Source organism: Pelophylax lessonae (assembly GCF_965119305.1).
Source record: "Pelophylax lessonae genome assembly, chromosome: 5".
NCBI lineage: Eukaryota > Metazoa > Chordata > Amphibia > Anura > Ranidae > Pelophylax > Pelophylax lessonae.
Window position 1 is genome coordinate 529,159,235 of NC_138772.1, and position 23,714 is coordinate 529,182,948.

At 44.1% G+C, this 23,714-nt stretch overlaps 1 protein-coding gene across 1 annotated transcript in view; it reads left to right on the top strand.

Moving 5' to 3' along the window:
* TG (thyroglobulin) overlaps positions 1-23,714 on the top strand; it is a gene marked incomplete at its 5' end in the record, with an annotated part of 481,401 nt that overhangs the window by 388,518 nt on the left and 69,169 nt on the right. Inside the window, one exon of the mRNA XM_082259019.1 lies at positions 15,097-15,264. Coding sequence (XP_082115145.1) covers positions 15,097-15,264 — 168 coding nt within the window. The remainder of the gene's footprint in view (positions 1-15,096; positions 15,265-23,714) is intronic.

Here is a 23,714-nt window from a genome sequence, read left to right on the forward strand (position 1 = left end):
GCATCTCAATAAATTAGAATATCATTAAAAAGTTTATTTATTTTAGTAATTCAATTCAAAAAGTGAAACTCATATATTTTATATACAGGGCCTTGCAAAGGTATTTGGCCCCCTTGAACTTTGCGACCTTTTGCCACATTTCAGGCTTCAAACATAAAGATATAAAACTGTAATTTTTTGTGAAGAATCAACAACAAGTGGGACACAATCATGAAGTGGAACGAAATTTATTGGATATTTCAAACTTTGTTAACAAATAAAAAACTGAAAAATTGGGCGTGCAAAATTATTCAGCCCCTTTACTTTAAGTGCAGCAAACTCTCTCCAGCAGTTCAGTGAGGATCTCTGAATGATCCAATGTTGACCTAAATAACTAATGATGATAAATAGAATCCACCTGTGTGTAATCAGGTCTCCGTATAAATCATAGGCGTGCGCAGCCTATTGCATTACAGTGTGCACCCCAAAGCTCAAACACACATGCGTGTGTATATATATATATATATATATACATATATATATATATAGAGCAGTGATGGCGAACCTTGGCATGAGACGGTCAGAGACTGCAGACATGGTACAGGAGATGGTCAGAGACTGCAGACATGATACAAGAGATGGTCAGAGACTGCAGACATGATACAAGAGATGGTCAGAGACTGCTGACGTGATACAAAAGATGGTCAGAGACTGCAGACGTGATACAAGAGATGGTCAGAGACTGCAAACGTGATACAGGAGATGGTCATAGACTGCAGACATAGTACAGGAGATGGTCAGAGACTGAGGACATAATACAGTAGATGATCAGAGACTGAGGACGTGATACAGGAGATGGTCAGAGACTGCAGACATGATACAGGAGATGGTTAGAGACTGCAGACATGATACAGGAGATGGTCAGAGACTGCAGACATGATACAAGAGATGGTCAGAGACTGCAGACATGATACAAGAGATGGTCAGAGACTGCAGACATGATACAGGAGATGGTCAGAGACTGCAGACATGATACAAGAGATGGTCAGAGACTGCATACATGATACAAGAGATGGTCAGAGACTGCACACGTGATACAAGAGATGGTCAGAGACTGCAAACGTGATACAGGAGATGGTCATAGACTGCAGACATGATACAGGAGATGGTCAGAGACTGAGGGCATGATACAAGAGATGGTCAGAGACTACAGACATAATACAGTAGATGATCAGAGACTGAGGACGTGATACAGGAGATGGTCAGAGACTGCAGACATGATACAGGAGATGGTCAGAGACTGCAGACATGATACAAGAGATGGTCAGAGACTGCAGACATGATACAAGAGATGGTCAGAGACTGCAGACATGATACAGGAGATGGTCAGAGACTGCAGACATGATACAAGAGATGGTCAGAGACTGCAGACGTGATACAAGAGATGGTCAGAGACTGCTGACGTGATACAAGAGATGGTCAGAGACTGCAGACGTGATACAAGAGATGGTCAGAGACTGCAAACGTGATACAGGAGATGGTCAGAGACTGCAGACATGATACAGGAGATGGTCAGAGACTGCAGACATGATACAAGAGATGGTCAGAGACTGCAGACATGATACAAGAGATGGTCAGAGACTGCAGACATGATACAGGAGATGGTCAGAGACTGCAGACATGATACAAGAGATGGTCAGAGACTGCAGACATGATACAAGAGATGGTCAGAGACTGCTGACGTGATACAAAAGATGGTCAGAGACTGCAGACGTGATACAAGAGATGGTCAGAGACTGCAAACGTGATACAGGAGATGGTCATAGACTGCAGACATAGTACAGGAGATGGTCAGAGACTGAGGACATAATACAGTAGATGATCAGAGACTGAGGACGTGATACAGGAGATGGTCAGAGACTGCAGACATGATACAGGAGATGGTTAGAGACTGCAGACATGATACAGGAGATGGTCAGAGACTGCAGACATGATACAAGAGATGGTCAGAGACTGCAGACATGATACAAGAGATGGTCAGAGACTGCAGACATGATACAGGAGATGGTCAGAGACTGCAGACATGATACAAGAGATGGTCAGAGACTGCAGACATGATACAAGAGATGGTCAGAGACTGCTGACGTGATACAAAAGATGGTCAGAGACTGCAGACGTGATACAAGAGATGGTCAGAGACTGCAAACGTGATACAGGAGATGGTCATAGACTGCAGACATAGTACAGGAGATGGTCAGAGACTGAGGACATAATACAGTAGATGATCAGAGACTGAGGACGTGATACAGGAGATGGTCAGAGACTGCAGACATGATACAGGAGATGGTTAGAGACTGCAGACATGATACAGGAGATGGTCAGAGACTGCAGACATGATACAAGAGATGGTCAGAGACTGCAGACATGATACAAGAGATGGTCAGAGACTGCAGACATGATACAGGAGATGGTCAGAGACTGCAGACATGATACAAGAGATGGTCAGAGACTGCAGACATGATATAAGAGATGGTCAGAGACTGCAGACGTGATACAAGAGATGGTCAGAGACTGCAGACGTGATACAAGAGATGGTCAGAGACTGCAGACATGATACAAGAGATGGTCAGAGACTGCAGACATGATACAGGAGATGGTCAGAGACTGCAGACGTGATACAAGAGATGGTTAGAGACTGCAGACATAGTACAGGAGATCGTCAGAGACTGAGGACATAATACAGTAGATGATCAGAGACTGAGGACGTGATACAGGAGATGGTCAGAGACTGCAGACATGATACAGGAGATGGTTAGAGACTGCAGACATGATACAGGAGATGGTCAGAGACTGCAGACATGATACAAGAGATGGTCAGAGACTGCAGACATGATACAAGAGATGGTCAGAGACTGCAGACATGATACAGGAGATGGTCAGAGACTGCAGACATGATACAAGAGATGGTCAGAGACTGCAGACATGATACAGGAGATGGTCAGAGACTGCAGACATGATACAAGAGATGGTCAGAGACTGCAGACGTGATACAAGAGATGGTCAGAGACTGCAGACGTGATACAAGAGATGGTCAGAGACTGCAGACATGATACAGGAGATGGTCAGAGACTGAGGACATGATACAAGAGATGGTCAGAGACTGCAGACATGATACAAGAGATGGTCAGAGACTGCAGACATGATACAGGAGATGGTCAGAGACTGCAGACATGATACAAGAGATGGTCAGAGACTGCAGACATGATACAGGAGATGGTCAGAGACTGCAGACATGATACAAGAGATGGTCAGAGACTGCAGACGTGATACAAGAGATGGTCAGAGACTGCAGACGTGATACAAGAGATGGTCAGAGACTGCAGACATGATACAGGAGATGGTCAGAGACTGAGGACATGATACAAGAGATGGTCAGAGACTGCAGACATGATACAGGAGATGGTCAGAGACTGCAGACATGATACAAGAGATGGTCAGAGACTGCAGACATGATACAGGAGATGGTCAGAGACTGCAGACATGATAGAAGATAGAAGAGCACTAGGGGGGCCAGAGAGCACAGGGGAAGCATAGAGCACTGGAGGAGGTGAAGGGCACGGTGGGGGGGGACTGGAGAGAATTAAGAGGGGGTTTGGAAAGCATTGTAGGGGGGTTGGAAGGCGCAGGGGGTGGAGAGCACTGGGGGGGCGAGCCGGGAAAACCAGGGGGGTGGAGAGCACTGGGGGGGACAGGGAGAATAGAGGGAGGAAGATGAAAAGCACTGTGGGGAGCTGAAGAGCATCGGGGGGGGGGGGGGGGGCTAAAGAACAGGGGGGGTCTAGTGCGCTGGGGGGTTAAGATCACTTGGGGGTCAGCAAAGGAAGTTGTATAGGAGGGGGATGGGGCAGCTGCATAAAGAGGAATTGATCTTTCCCTATTCTTCCTGCAGGAGGGAGAGGAGGACAATCAGTTATTCAGCAGCTGCAGGAAGAATAGGGAAGGATGAATTCCTCTATATGCAGGTTCCCCATCCCCCTCCTATCCAGCACAGAGCACACACCCTTGAGCAATGGGCACTCACCTTCTTCCCGCCGAGGCCCCGCCCCCTTCTTCCCGCCGAGGCTCCGCCCCCTTTCTTCCCGCTGAGGCTCCGCCCCCTTCTTCCCGCCGCGGCTCCGCCCCCCGCTTGCAGCACGGATTGAAGGAGCTGCCACTGCAGCTGCCTTCACACTGCCATACAGGATCTCTCAGAGGACGCTGGCTGATACCCCTAGTGCGCCCCCCCATTGGTACCCCACTGTGTGTGTGACACTGTCCTGTAGTAGCTGCTTGCGGTGATGTCGGGGGTGGGCGGGATCGAGCAACTGTCAAACACCAGCCAATGATTGGGCTGCTTAAGAAAGGGGCGGAGCCGCATAAATGAAGCAGCCGCCCAGACCCCATCCCATTGGCTGGTGTTTGATAGCTGTTCGGTCCCGCCCATCCCCGACATCACCCCTGAGTTCTGACAGCTGGTCTTTCCCCTGCAAGCAGTAACATTACCTGACAGTGTCACACACACTGAACGGCTCTGGTAAGCTGCACTATCTGCTGGAGCCAACAGCACTGCCGCCTCTCCACCGAGTATCTCACTACCCTCAGTGCCAAAGATGGAGATCTCGGGAGACAGCAGGCCCTACACTAACAGACACAGGGTGATTAGGGTGTGCCCAGGCACACCCGGCACACCCCGTGCGCACGCCTATGGTATAAATGCACCTGCACTGTGATAGCCTCAGAGGTCCGTTTAAAGCGCAGAGAGCATCATGAAGAACAAGGAACACACCAGGCAGGTCCGAGATACTGTTGTGGAGAAGTTTAAAGCCGGATTTGGATACAAAAAGATTTCCCAAGCTTTAAACATCCCAAGGAGCACTGTGCAAGCGATAATATTGAAATGGAAGGAGTATCAGACCACTGCACATCTACGAAGACCTGGCCGTCCCTCTAAACTTTCAGCTCATACAAGGAGAAGACTGATCAGAGATGCAGCCAAGAGGCCCATGATCACTCTGGATGAACTGCAGAGATCTACAGCTGAGGTGGGAGACTCTGTCCATAGGACAACAATCAGTCGTATACTGCACAAATCTGGCCTTTATGGAAGAGTGGCAAGAAGAAAGCCATTTCTTAAAGATATCCATAAAAAGTGTCATTTAAAGTTTGCCACAAGCCACCTGGGAGACACCAAACATGTGGAAGAAGGTGCTCTGGTCAGATGAAACCAAAATCAAACTTTTTGGCAACAATGCAAAACGTTATGTTTGGCGTAAAAGCAACACAGCTCATCACCCTGAACACACCATCCCCACTCTCAAACATGGTGGTGGCAGCATCATGGTTTGGGCCAGCTTTTCTTCAGCAGGGACAGGGAAGATGGTTAATATTGATGGGAAGATGGATGGAGCCAAATACAGGACCATTCTGGAAGAAAACCTGATGGAGTCTGCAAAAGACCTGAGACTGGGACGGAGATTTGTCTTCCAACAAGACAAATCATCCAAAACATAAAGAAAAATCTACAATGGAATGGTTCACAAATAAACATATCCAGGTGTTAGAATGGCCAAGTCAAAGTCCAGACCTGAATCCAATCGAGAATCTGTGGAAAGAACTGAAAACTGCTGTTCACAAACGCTCTCCATCCAACCTCACTGAGCTCGAGCTGTTTTGCAAGGAGGAATGGGCAAAAATTTCAGTCTCTCGGTGTGCAAAACTGATAGAGACATACCCCAAGCGACTTACAGCTGTAATCGCAGCAAAAGGTGGCGCTACAAAGTATAAACTTAAGGGGGCTGAATAATTTTGCACGCCCAATTTTTCAGTTTTTTGTTTGTTGAAAAAGTTTGAAATATCCAATAAATGTCGTTCCGCTTCATGATTGTGTCCCACTTGTTGATTCTTCACAAAAAAATACAGTTTTATATTTTTATGTTTGAAGCCTAAAATGTGGCAAAAGGTCGAAAAGTTCAGGGGGGCCGAATACTTTCGCAAAGCACTGTAGATGCGTTACACACAGAGTGATATATTTCAAGCATTTCTTTATTTTAATTTTGAATAAACTTCACACTGGACCTCATGCAACTTGAATTCTGTGACTCCCCCCCCCCCCCCCCCTTCCTCCAGACTCTGGGACCTCGATTTCCAAATGAAATGCAAAATTTACTTTCATCTGAAAAGAGGAGTTTGGACCAAGCACTGACACCAGCCACAGTCCACTCTTTGTGAATCTCCCCCAAATTCTTGAATGACCTTTGCTTCACAATCCTCTCAGGGCTGCGGTTATCCCTGTTCTTTGTGCACCTTATTTTACCACACTTTTTCCTTCCACTCAACTTTCCTTTAATATGCTTGGATACAGCACTCTGTGAACAGCCAGCTTCTTTAGTAATGACTGTTTGTGATTTACCCTCCTTGTGGAGGGTGTCAATGACTGTCTTCTGGACAACTGTCAAGTCAGCAGCCTTCCCCATGATTGTATAACCTACTGAACCAGAGACCATTTAAAGGCTCAGGAAACCTTTACAGGTGTTTAGAGTTAAATAGCTGATTAGAGTGTGACACCATGAGTCTACAATATGGAACTTTTTCAAAATATTCTAATTTTCTGAGATACTGATTTTTGGGTTGTCACTAGCTGTAAGCCATAATCATCAAAATTAAAAGAAAGAAATGCTTGAAATATATCACTCTGTGTGTAACACATCTATATAAAATATATGAGTTTCACTTTTTTCATTGAATTACTGAAATAAATTAGGTAACTTTTTAATGATATTCTAATTTTTTTAGATGCACCTGTATGCTTCAAGTTTCAAATCTTAATTGTTTCATCCTGTTTCTTTAAAATACCTTAGAATCATTCTGGATATCTCTATCTGCATCCATTTCCTTAATGCCTGTGTCTACAATGGCTTCTACTCTGTCCATATCTCCCTTTGTAGACATCCATTCAGATGCACTTGATGAGCCTGAAAGAGCAAATACCCAGCAGGACATTAGACAAGCATGTTCCTCCCAGCTGACCACTTAGGGGTTGCCACCTGTCCCGGATTCACCCAGACAGTCCGGGTTTTTGAATCACATGTCCAAGTTTTAGTCTGCCTGACCGGACCGGACCATGGGTGTAGCCTCACACCTGGACAGGAGGGGGTGGCATTTCCTAGAACCGTTCACCTGTATTTTCCTTCTGCAGCAGCTGAATGTTGTCTTCTCCTCCTCTCACTCCTACTGGCATTCAGCTGCTGCAGGAGGAAAATACAGGTGAACAATTCTAGGAAATGCCGCCCTGCTACCCCTCCTGTCCAGCTTTCTTCTCCCCTCCCCGCCCCCCATTCCCGTGTGTCCCCCTGTTCCCACACTGATACCAATCACTCACTGTGTTTGTTTTAAGCTGAAGCATACTAAATTGTGTTTACTATGCTTCAGTTTGTGATTGAACAGGAGGCAGCTCAGCATAGAGCACTTTCTATTCATTCACTGTCCCATGCAGCTGAAGCTGCAGAGAAAGGGACTGGGGCATCTCTGTCCTCAATCACTTTCTTTGTCTGAAAAGTTTAGGCCCCTGATATTTTACCAAAGCCCCCAGTAGGGTTCTTAAAAATAAAATTGTAAAAAATAATAAAGCATAATATTGTAAAAAATAATTAAAAATAAAATTGCAAAAAATAAATAAATAAAACTAACAAACATTTGACCCTGTCCACTGCCCTACTGACATCGTCCACTGCCCTACTGACACCGTCCACTGCCCTACTAAAACCATCCACTGCTCTACTGGCACCATCCACTGCTCTACTGGCACCATCCACTGCTCTACTGACACCATCCACTGCCTTACTGACACCATCCACTGTTTCATTTAACCACTTCTGGACCAGAAGGATTTGCCCCCTTGATGACCAGGCCATTTTTTGCAATTCGGCACTGCTTCTTTTTAACTTCAAATTGAATGGTCGTGCAACGCTGTACCCAAATAAAATTGATGCCTTTTTCCCCACAAATAAAGCTTTCTTTTGGTGGTATTTGATCACCTGTGCGATTTTTATTTTTTGCGCCATAAAAAAAGAGCGACAATTCTGAAACAATATTTTTCACATTCTGCTATATAACATTCCATAAAAAAAATTAAAATTCAAATTGTTTCATCATTTTTGGCCAATTTGTGTTCTGCTACATATTTTTGGTTAAAAAGACCTAAATAAGCATATTTTGATTGGTTTGCGCAAAAGTTATCGCGTCTACAAACTAGGAGAAAGATTTATGTCATTTTTATTTATTTTTTTTTTTTTACTAGTAATGGCAGCGATCTCTGATTTTTAGTGGGATTTCGATATTGCAGTGGACAGATCGGACCCCTAACTGACATTTTTGACACTTTTGGGGGGACCAGTGACATTACTACAGTAATCAGTGCTAAAAATATGCACTGTTGCTGTAATAATGACATTGACAGGGAAGGGGTTAACCTAGGGGTGATCAAAGGGTTAAGTGTGAGCCTAGGGGAGTGTTTACTAACTGTGGGGGGAAGGGGCTTGTGAAATGATCATTTCAGAGGGAAGAACGGTCAGCTGTGTTTACAAAAGCTGCCCGTCCTTCTCTCTCAGCAGGGAGCGATTGCGGGTGCCCGGTGGCAATCGCGGCCGCCGGTCCCATGCATCGGCATCCCTGCTGCCTAGTGGGAGTGAGCGCGCGCCGGCAGCGGCGTACGCTCGCCTCCCAGCACCAGGCGCGCGACTGACGTAGGGCTACGGCGGTTCTGCAGGAGAGGCTGCCTGCCGCAGTAAATGTGCCGCGGGTGGTCTTAAAGCAGTTAACCATGTCCCTATAAACTCTTACCACTGTTAAAGAAAATTGGCCACACCCACTATCCAAAGGTGTCCCAGATCTTTTACAATCCTATAGTGCAGTGATGACGAACCTTGTCACCCCAGATGTTTTGGAACTATGTTTCCCATGATGTCCAACTCAGCCTGAGAGGGGACATGATAGCAATTTATAAATATCTCAATGGTGATCTCAGCATAGAAAAAAAGCTATTCGGTCGAAAGGTTTGCATGAGGACTCGAGGGCATACAGTGCGATTAGAGGAGAAGCGTTTTAACCTCAGGCAACGGGGGCTTCTTTACTGTTAGGGCTACAAGATTGTGGAATTCTCTACCACAAGAGGTGGTTTCTGCAGGAAGTATGGTGGCTTTCAAAAGACTCTTGGACGTACATCTCAAGGAACAGAACATTCAGGGGTATGAGAGATGATTACAGCCTCACACACCTACACAGGTTGAACTAGATGGACTATTGTCTTTTTTCAACCTCACCTACTATGTAACTGCAGAAAGCATGAGCATCATGGGAAATGTAGTTCCAAAACAGCTGGGGTGCCAAGGTTCACCATCACTGCTATAGTGTATACAACAAAAACAAATTGCAGTGCACCTCTAAAGGTTTGGCTTGATGAAAAGGTGGCAACCCTATGGCTAATGGAGACTAGCTGTGCTGATCAGTTATATGATTAATGTTCCAAAAGCAGGTCTGAGAACGTAATCAAGCAACTTATGGTGGGCAAACTGCATAGCTAAAGTCTACATCATTTAGTGTCCAGCTCCTTCCCTGAAACATATATATTCAAAGGGCGCCCTGGTCAGTGATTGCATCACCAATTTGCAAATATGCAGCTTGGATGGAGCAAGGTCTGAAGCCAGTAATCCAGACTGACAAGTTCACCTAATGTGAACTAAACTCAAAAACTTAAGATTTGCTATGTAATTTTACTTATGTTAATTGTGCCTAAGCAGTTCCCTGGAAAATCTACATTTTGTCTGGAATTCCTCAATTTTCTGGTATGGAAGTGTGCCCAGGCACTTCTATGCCTACAGGCGCATAGCTGTATATCTGCAGTGTCAGATCCAAGGCACTGCTGCCTCTGACTACTAGTCTCAGGTAATTTGGAGTGTGATTTTTGTGAGATCATCACTGTACTTCTCACTGTTCTCCTTGCTGGAGGCTCTGGCATGAGGAAGCAAAGCCCTGCCTCCACCATGACCTCCTCCACACTGAGATACAGTGCAGAACAAGGCATGGCAAGTCAATAATGGGGTACACAGGCAATGCTAGTGACTTGTCCTTTTGCCTACGTTTTTTTTTTTTTTTTTAAGGGGGGGGGGGGGGGGGCACAGCTTCTAGAGTTGTGTTCCTCTTTTAAGTCTGAATTTACACTTTAGCGTTTCATGAGCGCATGCAAAATCATGCCATTTACAAAACACTTGAAAAACGTGTAGCTCTTGCCCTACCCATCTTTGTTAATGGCACCCCAAACGCGGCATAAAAAAAGGGCATCTGTTGCGTGTAAGAAGTGTGGTTAACCACTTGCCGACCGCGATATAGCCGAATAATGGCTACAGCACGGGTGGCCAGTTCTGGGAGGGCGTCTTATGACGCCCTCCTGTAAACGCAGTGTCTCCTGGACACTGCTGATCACAGATTGAGGTAAAGAGCCAATCAGCAGCTCTTTACCACGTTACCCAAAGCTGGTTATCGGCATTCCTTTTCTCGCAATGATACCGTGTGACCTGCCTGTGTAAAAGGGATCAGGGCACTGATTATCAATGTCTTGATTATCTGTGCAGTCCCAAAAGTGCCCAGCAGTGCTGCCAATTAGTGCCCACCAGTGCCGCCAATCAGTGCCCATCAGTGCCTTTTTATCAGTGTCAACTATTAGTTCCCCCTACCAGTGTCCATCAGTGCCATCTATTACTGCCACTTATCAGTGCCCACCAGTGCTGCCAATTAGTGCCCACCAGTGCTGCCAATCAGTGCCCATCAGTGCCTTTTTGTCAGTGTCAACTATTCGTTCCCCCTACCAGTGTCTATCAGTGCCACCAATTAGTGCCACTTATCAGTGCCCACTAGTGCTGCCAATTAGTGCCCACCAGTGCTGCCAATCAGTGCCCATCAGTGCCTTTTTATCAGTGTCAACTATTAGTTCCCCCTACCAGTGTCCATCAGTGCCACCAATTAGTGCCACTTATCAGTGCCCACCAGTGCTGCCAATTAGTGCCCACCAGTGCTGCCAATCAGTGCCCATCAGTGCCTTTTCATCAGTGTCAACTATTAGTTCCCCCTACCAGTGTCCATCAGTGCCACCTATCAGTGCCGCCTATCAGTGCCCATCAGTGCCACCTATTAGTGCCACTTACCAGTGCCCATCAGTGCAGCCCATTAATGCAGCCTCATCAGCGCACATCAGTGAAGGAGAAAAATTACCTGTTTGCAAAATTTTATAACAAAGTATAAAAGTTTTTTTTTTTTTCAAGATTTTCAATCTTTTTTTCCCTTTATTTAGCAAAAAATAAAAAAAAAACAGTGCTGATTAAATACCACCAAATGAAATCTCTATTTATGTAGAAAAAAAATTATAAAAATGTCATATGGGTATAGTGTTGCATGACTACGCAATTGTCATTTAAAGTGTGACAGTGCTGAAAGCTGAAAATTGGCCCGGGCAGGAAAGGGGTAAAAGTGCCCAATGGGCAAGTTGTTAATATTGGCATGAAGCTCAATGCTCAGAAAGGTACATGAGCTACTGTGATACGTTTGTTGTGGGTAGGGCTGTCCACTGAAATGAATTGTCTCCCCTATGCCTATAGAACGACAATGGCCAAAGAAGTACAAATGCACAATGGCTGCCATCATAGTGAGTGTGACCTAAAGCCAGAAACTATACATGGTTTTATTTTCTCTGAGCCCTTTGTAGATTTAGCCTGACGTCTTCACACACATTAATCACATTTATTACATGTAGCAGCTGCAGAAACACCGGTGGTTGGGCTTTAGTCGTATTATCAGTCATTTCATAGCTACTCAGATGGTACAGTTTGTTTCTTATTGTATCATAAATCTGTTTCATACCTAAGAGAGTGGGTAATGAAAGAGCCGTATTGGCCAGGGACAGTCATTTCTGGAGCTTCGGAGTCAGCAAAATCACAACTCAAGATCTCACCTTCACAGAATGAGAAATGTAAAGATCGAAAAATGAAACTGTTTTTGGAAGAACAGTTGGAAAACGTTAGTTCTAAAACAAAAAACAAAAACAAAAAACAAAAAAACATAAAACATAAAACACATTTAGTACATCTCTGCAATACATGCACATTCCACCGTGTTTTATCCCTTTAAATCTCTTGTTCTGTTTCAAAGGCCACTTTATGCATTGACATATCTCCTTAGACCCAGTATGTCTGGACATTGAGGTTTTGAAGAAGCACGTTGTAAGTGTGAAACGCGTCAACCTTTCCATGGTCTGTGTTCTTGTCCTGGTGGCATTTTTTTATGTTTCAATAAACATATTGGACCGGCAGAGGTGTGCAGCCAATTTCTTTCCCAAGTTGTATACATGGATGTGAGCCAGGGCTAGCAACCAGTCCCACCTGTCCTCAGGATTACCCCTCCCACCTGGAGCAGCCAATTGGCCTTTCTGTCTCCCTGGACATTAAGGTCATCTGGGGACTTGGCACCATCCACAGTCAGCCTAAGGCCCCTTTCACACATATGGTCCGTTCAGTTCATCAGTTCAGTCACGTCAAAATGTATCATTTTTTTTATCCGTTTTTCATCCGTTTTTCATCCGTTTTTCATCCGTTTTTCATCTGTTTTTCATCTGTTTTTCGTCCGTTTTTCATCAATTTTTCATCCGTTTTTCGTTCGTTTTTCGTCTGTTTTTTGTCTGTTTTTCGTCTGTTTTTCGTCCGTTTTTCATCCGTTTTTCATCTGTTTTTCATCTGTTTTTCATCCGTTTTTCGTCCGTTTTTTATCCATTTTTCATCCGTTTTTTCATCCATTTTTTTATCCATTTTTTCATCTGTTTTTCATCTGTTTTTCGTCTGTTTTTCGTCCATTTTTCATCCATTTTTCATCCGTTTTTCATCTGTTTTTGTCCGTTTTTCTTCTCTTTTTTGTCTGTTTTTTGTCTGTTTTTTGTCCGTTTTTCGCCTGTTTTTCGCCCATTTTTCATCCATTTTTCATCCATTTTTCATCCATTTTTTCATCCATTTTTTCATCTGTTTTTCATCTGTTTTTCGTCTGTTTTTCGTCCATTTTTCATCCATTTTTCCTCCGTTTTTCATCTGTTTTTGTCCGTTTTTCGTCTCTTTTTTGTCTGTTTTTTGTCTGTTTTTTGTCCGTTTTTCGCCTGTTTTTCGCCCATTTTCCATCCATTTTTCATCCATTTTTCATCCGTTTTTTCATCCATTTTTTCATCTGTTTTTCGTCCGTTTTTCATCCGTTTTTTATCCATTTTTCATCCGTTTTTTCATCCATTTTTTCATCTGTTTTTTCATCTGTTTTTTCATCTGTTTTTCATCTGTTTTTCGTCTGTTTTTCGTCTGTTTTTCGTCCGTTTTTCATCCATTTTTCATCCGTTTTTTATCAGTTTTTGTCCGTTTTTCGTCTCTTTTTCGTCTCTTTTTTGTCTGTTTTTTGTCTGTTTTTTGTCCGTTTTTCGCCTGTTTTTCGCCCATTTTTCATCCATTTTTCATCCGTTTTTCGTCCGTTTTTCGTCCGTTTTTCGTCTTTTTTTCATTAATTTTTCATCCATTTTCATCCGTTTTTTCATCCATTTTTCGTCCGTTTTTCGTCCATTTTCATCCATTTTTCATCCATGTTTCATCCATTTTTTTTACATCCACTACCGTTTGTCTGTTTACATCCGTTTTTCGTCCGATCTGTTTTTTTTGACAGATGAAAAATAGGGCATTCATCCGTTCCAAAAAACGGACATTGACGGAAGCGGATGAAAACGCATGTTAACGGATGATCATCCATTGTCGTCTGTTTTTACATAGAGATGCATTGATGTCTGTTTTTCATCCGTCAATGGATGGATGAAAAACGGACAAACGAACCGTATGTGTGAAAGGGGCTTAAGGCCCCTTTCACACATACACGTTCATTTCATCAGTTCAGTCACCTTATTTTGTCATCAATTTTTTTCAGTCAACATCAGTTTTTCATCCGTTGTCATCCGTTTTCCATCCGTTGTCATCTGCTTTTCATCTGTTTTTCCATCAGATCCATTTTTATAACAAATGTAAAATAAGGCTTTCATCTGTTCAAAAAAACGGATGTTGACCGAAGCGGATGAAAACTCATGATCATCCATTTACATCCATTTTTCCATAGGAATGCATTGATGTCCATTTTCCATCCGTCAACAGACGAACGGTCCGTATGTGTGAAAGGGGTCTAACTCTTCAGAAGTTGAATCTAATTCAATTTTACTTCCAACCTAATACCAACCTAATTGCTCTCTTTATTCCTCTACAAAACCTCCTGCTCTCTAGCTCCCTCATCACCTCCTCCCATGCTTGCCTCCAGGACTTTTCCAGAGCCTCTCCAATCCTATGGAACTCCTTTCAGTGCTAGCAAGCTATTAAAGTTGAACACAATTTGGCAAGGCTTAAATGCTTGTGTCGTCTAGCAGGAAAAATTCTAGTAGAGGAGTACCCCAACAGCTGTCGCTCTCCTCTGCTCTCAGTATTTGAGTGGGTTCTGTATGTCCACACTTGTAATGCAGGACTGAGGGTCCTGCATTGTTTATGATGAAGTCAACGAGGCCTTGACTGCAAGACTGGCAAAAAAGATTGACTTCATAGGACCAGCTGTACCATGGTGGAGGAATCCTGTTGGAGAAAGAAGTTAGGTAAATATTCCTCAGGTTTAAATCAGTATTAAACCCAAAATCAGAAAAGTAATATATTGCAGCCTACCAATCATTAGATGTGATGTCTGTATGATCACAAATCAGGCCTATTCACCCAACTGAGGTGTGAACTCAAGTGTCCTGACTTTTTATCCATTTTGATGGCCCTTTAATTTTGAATGGGCAGCCAATGCATTGCCATTGGTGAAAACATGTATTGGAGCATGGGTGTGGGTCGCCAGCTGCTGTAGTTGTGCATTGGGTGCCATTGTAAAATGCATGTTAACCGCATTGCATTGGTGTGAAGCCAACCATATGAAGAGACTGCAGAGTTTAAGGCATAAAGTGCAAACAGCTGACCATTCTCCATCATTCCTCCATAGCTTCTTGCAGTCCGCGGACCCTTCCAAACATGGGGACCCGTTATAGATGGATCCTACCTGAGGGACTCGCCAACAAGACTTCTCCAGCAGAAGACTGCCCAGAATATAGACCTTCTCATCGGAAGTACTGAGCATGACGGCCTGATCAGCAGGGCCAAGGCCATCAAGGTAAGGTCTGAAAAAATTACACTTCTGCTAAGGAAAAATTCAAAAAACCTTTATGTGCTACACAACTCCAACATGTCCCAATATACAGCAATAGGATCATTATTCAAATTATTTATATTATTTATTTTTATAAGCCACCCTTGAGCCATAGTCTGTGACTTGGTTTGAGATGATGCCTCCAGTCTGCTGCAGGCAGGAGGAAACATTTCCTCAGTCTCCTCTCCTCCCAATATCCAGACTGCAACATTGTAACTTCGTAGCAAGTCACAAGGCTGCAGTAGAGGCTGATCTGTGTCATGCCTGGTTCCCTTCTTCCTGGTGACGCCACGCTGCTCTCCATCGCATACACCCGGAACAACACAGAACCCTGCTGGCCTTTCTTTCCTGTCACACTGTGGTCTCCCTAACATCCGGACCTGGGGAGCAGATGACCTTCTTCACTGGGACCTTTATTTGATAGATGAGTCTTTTTTAATCGCTGTGCTATTGTGTGCTGACGGGGGACTGCTCCCCTGCCAGAAACACACCGGTCAGCGTTCACAGCCATTGGCTGCAAACGCTGATAGGGTGCCAATTGGCATCCTTGTTCCGGATTCTGTCAGACAGGCTCTGTACACACTGGCCGAATGTCCTCCGGTTCCTGTTGAACCTGCCAATATTCGGCCAATGTGTACCAGCCTTCAGACATTTACCTAACCTAAGGTGACCTGATTTTTAAAATTAAATCCGGGGACGTATATTTTTTTTTTATTGGCAAATGGCACCAGGACTGCATAATACACAGAGCGCTGGGAGCAGGACTGCATAATACACAGAGCGCTGGGCACAGGACTACATAATACACAGAGCACTAGGCACAGGACTACATAATACAAAGAGCGCTGGGCACAGGACTACATAATACACAGATCGCTGGGCACAGGACTGCATAATACACAGAGCGCTGGGCACAGGACTGCATAATACACAGAGCGCTGGGCACAGGACTGCATTATACACAGAGCGCTGGGCACCAGGACTGCATAATACACAGAGCGCTGGGCGCAGGACTGCATAATACACAGAGCGCTGGGCGCAGGACTGCATAATACACAGAGCGCTGGGCACAGGACTACATAATACACAGAGCGCTGGGCACAGGACTACATAATACACAGATCGCTGGGCACAGGACTGCATAATACACAGAGCACTGGGCACAGGACTGCATAATACACAGATCGCTGGGCACAGGACTGCATAATACACAGAGCGCTGGGCACAGGACTGCATAATACACAGAGCGCTGGGCACAGGACTGCATTATACACAGAGCGCTGGGCACAGGGCTGCATAATACACAGATTGCTGGGCACAGGACTGCATAATACACAGATCGCTGGGCACAGGACTGCATAATACACAGATCGCTGGGCACAGGACTGCATAATACACAGATCGCTGGGCACAGGACTGCATAATACACAGAGCACTGGGCACAGGACTGCATAATACACAGATCGCTGGGCACAGGACTGCATAATACACAGAGCGCTGGGCACAGGACTGCATAATACACAAAGCTCTGGGCACAAGACTACATATTACACAGAGCACTGGGCACGGGACTGCATAATACACAGTGCTGGGCACAGGACTGCATAATGCACAAAGCTCTGGGCACAAGACTACATATTACACAGAGCGCTGAGCACAGGACTGCATAATACACAGAGCACTGGGCACAGGACTACATATTACACAGAGCACTGGGCACAGGACTGAATCTTGGGACAGACTTGGTTCGGGGACAGTGTCCTCAGTCTGGGGACTGTCCCCGGAAACTGGGGACGCCTGGTCACCCTAACCTAACCAAGAACTTCACAGACACCAGGCTTTACATAATGTTGTCATCTCCAAAGCGGCATCTCAGTCCAGGAAGTAGGTGGTGACCCTGGATGATGGCTGAACTAAAATGGCTGCGTCCATCTGGAGAGAAAAGCAGATGAAGGTATTGCCAATGGAATACTCCGATTTCTGTAAGAGGTAATAAATACATAGAAATGTAACATATGTGCAATATTTAGCATCCAAGAACTGCCCATTAAAATCTCATTATATCTGATTCTATGGCTTTAATTTTAGTAAAATTACCTTCAACCAGTTCTGCACCGGAAGGATTTGTCCCCCTAATGACCAGGCCATTTTTTGCGATTCGGCACTGCGTTACTTTAACAGACAATTGCACGGTCCTGCGGCGCTTTACCCAAATTAAAATTGATGTCCTTTTTTTCCCCCGACAAATACAGCTTTCTTTTGGTGGTATTTGATCACCTGCGCAATTTATTTTTTATTTTTTTCTCTATAAACAAACAAACAGTGACAATTTTGAAAAAGGAAACAAAACAATATTTTTTACTTTCTGCTATATAACATTCCGCCCCCCACCCCAAAAAAAAAAAAAAAAGTTAAAAAATCAAATGTTTTCATCATTTTAGGCCAGTTTGTATTCTGCTACATATTTTTGTTAAAAACAAAATCCCAATAAGCGTATTTTGATTGGTTTGCGCAAAAGTTCGCGTCTACAAACTAGGGGAAAGATTTAGGTAATTTTTATTTATTTCTTTTTTACTAGTAATGGCGGTGATCTGCGATTTTTAGTGGGACTGCGACAATGCGGCGGACAGATCGGACCCCTAACTGACATTTTTTATACTTTTGGGAGGACCAGTGACATTACTACAGTAATCAGTGCTAAAAATATGCACTGTTACTGTAATAATGACAGGGAAGGTGTTAACCCAGGGGCGATCAAAGAGTTAAGTGTGAGCCTAGGGGGTGTTTTCTAACTGTGGGGGGGATTGGCTTGTAATATCAACACAGAGACCTGTGATCCTAAATAGGAGGAATACAGAAGCTCTGCATGTGTTTACAACAGCAGTCCGCTGTTTTCCCTTCATGGGGAGTGATCGCAGGTGCCTGGCGGCAATCACGGCCACCGGCCCTGTGCTTTGGCTTCCCTGCTGGCAAGTGGGTGTAGGCACGCGCCCACAGGCCCCCTCCTGTGACCCGCTGTACAGGTAGGGTGATTCGCCGTAACCTGCCGCTGTAGAACTGCGGCAGCTTGTCGGCAAGTGGTTATAAAGTGGTTGTAAAGTCAGAAGTTTTTTTTACCTTAATGCATTCTATGCATTAAGGTAAAAAATCTTCTGTGTGCAGCAGCCCCCCTAATACCTGAGCCCCCTCTCTATCCAGCGATGTCCACAAGTGCCTCAGCCATCAGGGACTCTCTTCTGATTGGCTGAGAAACAGCAGCTGCGTCATTGGCTTCCGCTGTCAATCAAACTCAATTGGCCAATCAGGAGAGAAGGGGGGCGGAACTGAACAGCAGCTCCATGTCTGAATGGACACACGGAGCTGCAGCTTGGCTCGGGTGCCCCCATAGCAAGCTGCTTGTTTTGGGGGCACTCAGCAGGAGGGAGGGGCCAAGAGCTTCAGCCAGGAACCCGAGAAAGGGAGGATCTGGGCCACTCTGTGCAAAATCAACTGCACAGGGGAGGTAGTTTATTTTATTAGAAAACAAGACTTTACAATCACTTTAATTTTCAATCTATAGCTAGCCATAATTTTCAAAAACACTCAAAAATTGCAAATTTGGTTAAAAAAAAAAAGTTGCACTTTAAGTCCTTCTCCCCTCCTCCCTTGTCCCATTTGGCAGGTCAATTCTTTTTGGGGGGGGGTGCCTAGTTTTTACAGGTACCTGCTCCCACTTCTGCCCCCCCCCCTCCTGCAGTCTTCTTGGACACGTCACAGGTCTCAGAAGACTGCGGGCCATTCACAAAGTGCAGTGCGGCTCGCACAGTCACAATGGGTTGCGAAGTGAAAGCCGCATAGCCGGCTGCCCACACACATGATGCCAGCACCGGGAACCCGAAGGCTAGTGAAGAACTAGATTGGCTGAGAACGGCGCTGGATCCCTGGACAGGTAAGTGTCCTTTTATTAAAAGCCAGCAGCTACAGGATTCGTAACTGAGGTTTAACTTTTATTTTTCCTGAGTAAACCTCCTCTGTAACCACTTGCCAATCGGGTAACAAACAGTTACTGTGGCAGGTCAGGTCTATTGCACAAAATCACGTACCGGTACGTCATTTCATGCAATAGCCTCTAGGGGGTGCGCGTGCCGCCGGAAACCCGATCACGCACTGATTGGACAGAGGGGAAGCCAGCCCCTATATCCGCTGGCCACCCGCAATCATTCCCAAGAGAGGCAGAATGGCGGATCAAGGCAGATCGCCATTCTGATAGAGGAGAAGATGGAGATCTTGTGTTCCTGCTAAGAAGGAACACAGATCTCTGTCTTCTTACAGTACAAGCACCTCCCCCACAGTTAGCAAGCACTCCCAGGGAACACATTTAACCCTTTGATCACCCCCGATGTTAACCTCTTCCCTGCCAGTGACAGTGCATATTTTTAGCACTGATCACTGTACTGGTGTCGCTGGTCCCCAAAAAAAGTGTCAAAAGTGGCAGGTGTCCGATTTGTCAGCCGCAATGTCGCAGTCCTGCTATAAGTCGCTGATCGTGGCCATTACTAGTAAAAAAATAAATGTAAAAAAATTCCATAAAAATATCCCGTAGTTTGTAGATACTATAACTTTTGCGCAAACCAATAAATATACGCTTATTGGGATTTTTGTTTACCGAAAATATGTAGCAGAATACATATTGGCCTAAATTGATGAAGAAGTTTGATTTTATATATTTTTTTTATTGGATGTGTTTTACAGCAGAAAGTAAAAAATTTAGTTTTTTTTTCCTCTAAATTGTCGCTCTGTTTTTGTTTATAGCACAAAAAATAATAAAAACCGCAGAGGTCATCAAATACCACCAAAAAAAGCTCTATTTGTGGGGAAAAAAGGACATTATTTGGGTACAGTGTCGCATGACCGTGCAACTGTCAGTTAAAGTAATGCAATGCCGTATCTCAAAAAATGGCCTGGTCATGAAGAGGGGCAAAACCTTCCGGGGCTGAAGTGGTTAATAACTATTGGGAGAAGGAGAGATTCTGGATTTAGATACATTTTATAACAACCTTACAAGTTTAAAAAAAAAAAACATTGTTATGTTCTTTCTAGTCCTGATAAAGTGGGCTCTCTTTGGACCCTTGAAACGCGTTGGCGACATTTTTAAATTGCGTTGGTGCTTTTTGGATTGTACCCCTGACTTTTCTCTGAATACATTTGTATCTGGACCTCTTTGCAGTGATGTGGCGCCTCAGTTTAAATGTTTGTTATATTGCCAATAAAAGTGGCAGGGAACGGCAGCAAGAAGAGGAGGAACAGGGCGTGCCATGTACGTCCTATGCGATTCGGTGAAGTGTTTTGGGGCGTATCAAGCACACCTAAGGCACAAGGCTGGTTATTAACCACTTCCAGAAAGAGGGGCGCACCGACCTAGTGCATTACCACTAAAAACATTTATTAAAATAGTAAAATGCATAAAATATACTCACAAAAATGGTGTGAAAGCACACACATATCAACAAATCAATAAATCAGTAAAGACGTCTCCAAGGTAGCCAGGCACTGCGTAATGCTGGACGCCGAGCGGCAAACCGCATGGAGCTGCTGTGGCTAGGCTGACGCGTTTCGAGGGCGAACCCCCTTCCTCAGAGCCAAGAAATGCTGCTCATTTCCAGTATCATCCAGTTTGTATCGGATACCCTTGGTCCCGAGGGAGCAGCAAGACCTTCAGTCATACTCATCCAAATTTGTTAGAAACTTTCCTCTTTCTTCCCATTATTGCACAGGAGAATTGAACTATATTAACCACTGCCAGCCTAAGGCCGTCATATTAAGTTGGCAGTGTTGGGGTAGTTACTCAAAAAATGTAACTAGTTACTTCTGTAAATTGTAATGAGATTACTTTACTAGTTACTGCATTTGAAAAGTAAATTCACTACTTATTACTTTACTTTCCTCTTTCTTAATTGACCGTGTAGAAGAAGATACATGACACTCTTTCTGCATAGAGTTTATTGTAGAAACACAGGCTTTGGGAAAAATGAGAACAAAAGCTGAAAAAACTGAATAAAACATAAAGTGCAACAAAAAGTCATAAACTTCATCCCTCTCTATTCTTCCAAATAACGATTGTATCGCACGGCTTGGGTAACGCAGGAAAGCGCGTTCCTATAGCCTAGTAAAGTAGTGTAGTTACCTCCTATAGCCTAGTAAAGTAGTGAAGTTACCTCCTATAGCCTAGTAAAGTAGTGTAGTTACCTCCTATAGCCTAGTAAAGTAGTGTAGTTACCTCCTATAGCCTAGTAAAGTAGTGTAGTTACCTCCTATAGCCTAGTAAAGTAGTGTAGTTACCTCCTATAGCCTAGTAAAGTAGTGTAGTTACCAATATTAGTATTGTAACTAGTTACATTACTTTGTTACCAAAAAAAGTAATGTAGTTACTGTAATCAGTTACTTTGTAACTAGTTACCCCCAACACTGGACGTTGGGGACTGGAAGTGGAGATATCTGAATGATGGGTGCAGCTGCAGGCATCATTCAGATATCATTCTTTTCTACTGTTGATTCCCTGCAATGTTCAGCCACTTGATTGTTTTTAAAGGTGGCGGGGGGGGCAATCCCCCCCCACACCCATCCCCTTCTCCCGCCACCCTACGATGCTTCTACCGTCTCGCCCATGTGATCAGCAAGCTGGAAAGGGAATCCGCCATTGGCAGAGGTTTACCATAGAGAATGCCGTGGACCAGATATTCCCCGGCAGTCTCTATGACCTTCGGAGGCGTTATGACGTCACGTCAGGCCTGGCAGATGTAAACACTCTGCTGAGATCTCTTTGTTTGTTTTTTTGTTTTTTCTTTTGTCTCAGTCTTTCCAGCCTAGAGGAGAGATGTGGGAACTTATAGACCCCAGATCTCTCTATAAAGAGGACCTGTCATGCCCTATTCCTATTACAAGGGATGTTTACATTCCTTGTAAAAGGAACAAAAGTAATCAAAAAAAAAAAATTGAAGGGACATTGTTAAAATAAAAATAAAATAAGCAATAAAAAATTGAAGGGAAATTGTTAAAATAAAAATAAAATAAGCAATATAAAAAATTTAAAGCACCCTGTCTCCTCATGCTCGCGAATGCATATGTGCGTCGTGCCCACATATGTAAACCACACATGTGAGGTATCAGCGTGAACATTAGTGCAAGAGCAACAATTCTAGCCCAAGACCTCCTCTGTAAGGCCCCTTTCACACATGGAGTCTGTTCAGATCCACCTGTCAGTTTTTTTGGCGGATCTTAACGGACGCTCCATGCATCTCTATGGGGCATCGGATGTCAGCGGAGTCCGATCCGTCAAAACCGTATGGATAGAAACCCTATTTTCCATCCGTCTGGTGGATCGGATCGAATGAGAATGGACAGACGGTCCGTTCCCATCCGATTCCCCCATAGAGAAGAATGGGGACCTGACAGCTGTGTCTCTGCACACAGCACGGAGACACAGCTGTCATCCGCCTTCTCAGCAGGGGATCAGCGGATCGATCCCCTGCTGATAAAAACGGAGTCCACCTGATGAACTCTGTGTAGGGGCCTTACTCTAAACTGGTAACCTGTAAAAATGTATAAAACTTTGCCTATGGAGATTTTTAGATATCGAAGTTTGGCGCCATTCCTACGCTATTTTAAAGCACGACATGTTGGGTATCTATTTACTAGGGCGTAACATCATATTTTACATTATACAAAAAAATTAGCCTAACTTTAGTGTGTTATTTTCCCCCCAAAAAAAAAGCATTTGAAAAATTGCTGCACAAATACCGTGCGACATAAAAAGTTCAATGACCGCCATTTTATTTTTTAGTGTCTAAAAAAACATATATAATGTTTTGGGGGTTCTGAGCAATTTTTTTTTGCTAGAAATGATTTTACATGTAGGAAAGGAGTGCCAGAATAGGCCCGGTATGGAAGTGGTTAAATGCAGAGCTTTATTAGTTTGAGATTTTTATATTTTCCTGGTATTCAGCATTCAAAGTTTTAACTGACCGTGTCACATGTCTGTAACCGTCCACTCGCTGACCTTTCCAGGAACACAGTAAGTTTTTGTAGAAGTTGGGCAGTCTTTCTAGGAAGACACACTTTTGTACTGAGCAGTCTGTATCTATTGGCACATCTGCCATAAGTCCCCGCTCTCAGGACTTATATCAGGAAATATGTTCCATTAATCAACATGCTCTTATTCACATTGTTGCTGCTGTCAATATGATTTAAAGGGTTAGTTCTCCTTTACCAAAAAAAAAATCTGCCAATGCAGGTCAGGGGTTGTATATACGCTGCTCAAAAAAAATTAAAGGAACACTTTGAAAACACATCAGATCTCAATGGGGAAAAATCTCATGCTGGATATCTATACTGATATGGACTGGGTAATGTGTTAGGAAGGAAAGGATGCCACATCG